The sequence below is a fragment of the Alosa alosa genome, chromosome 14, assembly GCF_017589495.1.
Source record: "Alosa alosa isolate M-15738 ecotype Scorff River chromosome 14, AALO_Geno_1.1, whole genome shotgun sequence".
NCBI classification, from domain to species: domain Eukaryota; kingdom Metazoa; phylum Chordata; class Actinopteri; order Clupeiformes; family Clupeidae; genus Alosa; species Alosa alosa.
In genome coordinates this window covers 17,821,513-17,827,713 of record NC_063202.1, presented here as the reverse complement: position 1 = coordinate 17,827,713, position 6,201 = coordinate 17,821,513, and the positions used below count along the sequence as shown (strand labels likewise).

At 52.7% G+C, this 6,201-nt stretch overlaps 1 protein-coding gene across 1 annotated transcript in view; it reads right to left on the bottom strand.

Annotated features, from left to right (window-relative positions):
• Window positions 1-730: 730 nt before the first annotated feature.
• The window catches only part of hcn4 (hyperpolarization activated cyclic nucleotide-gated potassium channel 4), a 96,374-nt gene continuing 90,903 nt past the window's right edge, over window positions 731-6,201 (bottom strand). The window contains exon 8 of the mRNA XM_048263719.1: window positions 731-2,742. Within this exon, the coding sequence (XP_048119676.1) occupies window positions 731-2,742 (2,012 nt within the window). The remainder of the gene's footprint in view (window positions 2,743-6,201) is intronic.

The window sequence follows — 6,201 nt, the reverse complement described above, 5'->3', positions numbered from 1 at the left end:
ACACTGTTAAACCAGATCCCATCCAAATGATTTTGGCATAGTTAATTAAAAATAAACAAGAGTCCTCCTTAACTTGTGTACCATCACACCCTCCTATTAAGAGATTAACATATCTTTAAATATATATATTGATACATATATGTTTATGAATAAAAAAAAGCAAGGTAAATGATAAAGCAAATCAAAACAGGGAGTGATCTAGATATCTAAGATATCTGGTTGAGCCATAACCTTTTTGTTTTGTTTTTAAATTGTAAATCACAGTTAAGATATTAAAATTGAAATTAAAATAAGAGTTAAGTGTAGAACACGGTGTAGACTACCAAGGGTAAATAAAACCATCACACAGGAAGATTGTTAATCGTTAATCATGGTTGTTTTTTTTGTTTTGATTTTGTTTTGTCTTGTTTTTGCAGAGAGTCTGGGATGGGACAGGAGGGTGTGATTGGAAACCTCACAAGTTGGAGGGGAGTTTGGAGCGGGGAGGTTCAAACTCAGGGGGCCCCGCGGCCGAGTCCCCAAGGGGGTGGAAAGCAGGGAGGGCCCCCCCACCTCCCCGGCCAGCGAGGGCGGTCTGGATCAGGGGTCCCCCTCCCCCACCTCCCGGCGGCCCCTCCTCAGCCAGAGGTGGGGCGGTGGTCACCGCCCGAACCCGCTGGCCAGATGCCCAGGGTGGGGCACCAGAGTGGGCCAGGAGCCGCAGAGGGTGTGTCGGCAGTGCGCCTCTGCCTCAGAACTCAGCAGGAGGGTGGAACGCGAAGACCGTGTGGTCACCGCCAGAGGCGGTGGAACCTGGGTCACCGCACCTCTGGACCCAGCGGCACCTCCGACCCAGTGAGGAGAGCCCCGACAGCAGTCTCACCTCCTCCGAGAAGCGGCTCAGCGGAGACTCCCTGCCGGCCGCCACGGCTGCCACCAGCCCTGCCCCAGCCCCCGCCACTGATGCCGTTGCCATGCCGACCGTGCCCACCGTCCCCGCCGCCACCGAGTGCCCCCCGGGCAGGGGCCCCGGGCACGGCGGCAGTGGCGGCGTGAAGAGCGACGTGCGGGAGCCGTGCGCGCTGGACGGGTCGCTGAAGTGGAAAGTCCGTCCCGTGATGGGGCTCTGGCCGGTGGGGCTGGGCGCCAGCGGCGTCAGGCAGGGCGAAGCGTTGGCCGAGCCGTACTGGGCCAGCGCGGCCAGCGCCGAGCGCTCGCACAGCGGCAGAAAGCCCATCGGCAGGGCGGACGATGACGACTGCGGGGTGATGGTGGTGGAGGAGCCCAGGCTGTGCTGATGAGTAAGCCTCAGGGAGGAGGTGGAGGAGGAGGAGTGTGGAGAGCCATCAGCAGCGGCAGCGCCGCCCCCGGCACCTCCCTGACTCCCCCCCGAGGAGGGCGAACCGGGGGATGGCGTGTGGTAGAGGTTGAGGCCGCTGGAAGTCCTGCATCCACCTGAGAAATGCTGCTGCTGCGGCTGCTGAAACGGCTGTGGCTGCTGCTGCTGTTGCTGTGGCTGCTGTTGCTTATAGCCTATCTGTGCAGGTTTGGGTGGAGTTGGAGTTGGGGTCATGGCCGTGGATGAGTGGTGGGTGATGAGGACACTGCTGCTGCTGCCCCCGCTACTGGAGGGGTGACTGGACGAGCCGGACGACAGGGGGCTGCCCTTAGATGAGCAGGATACAAAAGCACCTCCACCTGTCGCTCCCATACCTGTTGATACCACACCTGTGGACCCACCGCCACCCCCAAAGTGTGAACTGGAAGACGCACCCATCGCCCCACCGACTGCTTCCCCGACCCCCGTGCCCACGCCCAGCCTGACCCCCACTCCCCCGACCGCACCGCCTGTGGCCCCCGCCTGCTGGAAGAGGCCTGTGCTGAGCGGAGGGGTGCTGCTGGGGGCTGGCCGCGGCTGCGGCTGCTGCTGGCAGGGTGGGGGATGGTGGAGCTGAGCAGTGCTGGACGACGGAGATCCAGACGAGGAGAAGGGTCCAAAGGGGAACGCCGAAGCCCCCGAGTAGCCTCTGCATGAGGCCCCGCCACCAACGCCACTGCTGCCACCCGAGCCCACACTGGATGACCCCCCGTGGGCATCGTGGACCGTCTGGGTGGTGCTGGAAGATGACCCCTGCTGTCCTGATGCCCCTGATGCTGCACCTGAGGCTTCAACCACACCACCAACACCGACTCCTCCCGACGCGCCGATGTCCGGCCCCGGCCCCGAGGTCATGTGATGCGCCCGGAAGGTGGCCAGCAGCGGCGTGTCGGCGCCAGAAGGGTGCGGCGGCGGCGGCGGCGCTGCTGCTGCTGGCGTCCTCGGCGGCGGGGTGCCGCACGGCGAGTTCCCCGGCGAGTTGCCCGTCCCCGAGGCTGAGGTGATGGACGCGGTGGGCACCATGGTGTGCAGCCGCTTGAAGCGGGCCGACTGCTCCTTGGCCGAGCCCAGCACGGACAGCGGCGGAGGCCGGAACAGGGCGCCGGGGAGGTGCGGGTGGTGCGTCAGTGCCAGCGCCACTGACGTAGTAGCTGCCGCCGCCTGCAGGGGAGCCTGGATGAGCGGCGCCCAGATGACCGGCGTCGGGGACGGGGGGTTGGCGGAGGCGGCGCCGATGCCGGAAGTGCCCTGCATGAGGTGGGCGCAGTGGGCCATGTCGCGGTCGTGCTGCACGATCTGCTGGATGATCTCGTTCTCATGATAGTTGAAGGCGCCCGAGCTGAGGTCGTGCTGCACCTTGTGCTGAAGGACAGAGTTTTTCTTGCCTGGAAGGAAAGGTGATGAAGACATAGACATGTCAGAAACACAATCACATACAGAAACACACACACACACACACACAAACACACACATACACGCTTTTTGTGACTTCAATGAATGTTAAATGGTTGCGAAGTAATTGATCCTGAGTTTTAAAGAGCGGCCAGGCACTGATGCAAGACAGGGGCTGGTTTATACAAGCAGACAAATCGGCTCCAAAGGAAGCTATGGCATCACTCCAGGCAAGTCTGACATCAGCGGCAAAAATAATTTTTAAATTGACCTCCTCAAAGTGGTGGCAATCACATCATAACATAAAATAGCATAATCTGACAATATGGTAATGGCTGTGAAGTTGTCTTAACCTTAGATATGCAATATTTGTATGCACATATTCTGTTGGATATGCATGTGTTCATTATGGACACATGCCCACATACATACACACACAAACACAGACACACACACACACACACACACACACACACTCCAACCAACCAACCAACCAACCAACGGATACACACAGGGTTCCCAAGCATGGCAGCCACATGTGTATGGTGGTGTGTGTGAGTAGGGAGCATATTAGGTCAAACAAAAGGTGTCTGCGTGGCCTGAGGCAGAGCTGAGAATATTAAAGAGAGGTGCTGAGCCTGTGATCAAGGCCGCTCTTCCCACAGACTACGCTTTGATTTATTGTGTGTGTATGTGTGTGTGTGTGTGTTCTCTTAGCCTTAACAACCACTCTCATGCACCATGCACACCTACACATGCACACACACACACACACACACACACACACACACACACACACACACACACACACACACACACACACACACACACACACACACACACACACAAAGAGAACACACACACACACACACAAAGAAAACACACATATAAACATTCACACACATATACACACACACAGATGCATGCACTCTCACAGACACTTACAAATACATTCTCTTAAAACAAATGTGTAGACTTGCTTTTTATACTGCATGTGCAGTATTATAGTTTCACTATTTAATGCACTGAAGTTGCTGACTAGGGCTATATACACACAACACTCAGAACAAAGCATACATTTGCACACACATCTGCATTTGCAATCGGGTGGATGGAAGATTATTGTCTGACTGTATAGTACGGATGGTGAATGTCCTTGGTGTTTAACAGAAATGTGCAAAAGTCCACCTTCTTGGGAGAAGTATGCTCTCTCACACACACACATGTACACACACACACACACACACACAAACACATCCATATTTTTAAACTCATTTACACAAACAGTCCCAAGTTTAAAAAAAAAAACATCACATGCAACAACATGCAAATGTTGCAGAGGTGAGGGCTTGACTGTTAAAAAAGGAAAAACAGACAGGGATAGAGCAGAGAAGAGAGAGTGAGGGGGAATAGAGGAGAGGAGAGGGGAGGAGAGGAAGGGGAGAGGAGGAGAGGAAGGGGAGGAAGGGGAGAGGGGAGGGGAGAGGAAAAGAGAGGAGGAGAGGAGAGGGGAGGATGAGAGAGGGGAGAAGATGAGGGAGGAGGGAGGAGGGGAGGGGAGGAGTGGGAAAGGATAGGAGAGGACAGGATAGGAGAGGAGGGGAAAGGAGAGGGAAGAACAGGAGAGGACAGGAGGGAGGGAAGGAGGGGAGTGGGGAGGGAAGGAGAGGACAGGAGGGAGGGAAGGAGAGGGGAGTGGGGAGGGAAGGAGAGGACAGGAGGGAGGGAAGGAGAGGGGAGTGGGGAGGGAAGGAGAGGACAGTGGGGAGAGGGAGAGGGAGAGGTGAACGGCCTCTGCAGTGTGTGGTGCCTGGCAGCAGTTAAGGCCCCGGAGTATGTACTGTGTACCCAGCTCTGACTGGAGCTGCGGACAGGACAAGCGGACACACACACACACACACACACACACACACCCCATACAAACATACACATACACACACACACACACACACACACACACACCCTTCACACACTCATACAAACATACACATACACACACACACACACACACATACACCCTTCACACACACAAATACACACATACACAACATCACCTCTATGAATCGCAGACACATACAAATAGAGACACTCATGAATGCATTTGTACATGAACTGTTGGCAATTTTGTTAAAGTGAAGGAGGGGAGGGGGAAGAGACATGAAGACATATAGGGCTCTATCTTGCACTTTAGCGCAATTGACTTTGCACAAATCGCTTTGTGAGCGTCATCTCACATTCCCTTTAACAACAGGCACGCTTGTTCCATAGCGGATTGCTATTATGATGGCGGAATTGCCAGAAGCAGCCAGGAACGGTTCACAGCGCTATAGTCAGTTGGGAACAGTTTGCTATTGATTTTTTCTCTAGACAAAATGTAATACAGAAATGTCACTTTCCGATGTTTTGGGATCACTCTCACTGAGTCACGAGGTTATGAATGCATGGTGATATTTTTGCAACGTAATCTAACATTACCTCACTATAGACAATGCAGATCTTCTGTCAGATAAGCTCTCCTCTCCCATGCTGCTGCTGGGGCATTTGGGTTAAATGGCATCGGCATGCAGTTCAACATCACGTCTCATTAAGTCCTCTAATATTTCCTAATTTATGTCATCAACACATCCGTGATTCGTGGAAATGTGTACGCTAGATTTATACCTATTTTTTTTTACATCGGACACCACACTGATTTCCCTCGTGTAGCAATATTTGTCCTTGTAATTATGTATGGTTTGGAGAAATGGGAACTGCGTCGTATAGATGAGGAGCAAAGTGCATTGCGCAACACAGGCGCCCAAGCAAGCGCTCCTGCAGGTATAAGCCATGGCTGTACCTTACCATCAGGCAACTCAACAAGAGAAACAGTTTCCAAGTTGACCTAACTTTCCAACTCTGCACAGTATCCCATTAACTGCATGACAGTAGGCTATTCACAATATTTTATGTAGAGTTTGTAAACACGTTATCATCAACTCAATGCACGCACAACTTTTGTTTGAGCAGGAGAGACAATAACAATGAATGGACGCAGCAACTACAGAAATTGTAGCCAAGGCTACTTTCTGCTTTCTTTTACTATCTATGGTTTCTGGTTAACAGCACATAATTCACAAACTCAAGACTTCAAGGCCATCATGGATATAAAACATTTTTTGAAAACAACGAAAGGATGGAGGGAACATAGCAAAGCTTGGAGTTATTTCAGAAGGGCTACAACAAGGTAGGCAAAATTGTGGTGCTTGTCAAAACCTTAGCGCAGCTGGAATAATGCTTATAGGCTGGTGTTAAAGCCCACATAATGTTTAAAGCCATACACAACGGTAAATTGGATTAGGTAAATTAATAGGTCGTAATTAGGCGTTGTTGTTGTAAAGATATTGCATGTAGATGTATATTATCAAGGCTTTGCATGTTTCCATCTGTGCACAGGGTGTCTGTAGATCGGTGTG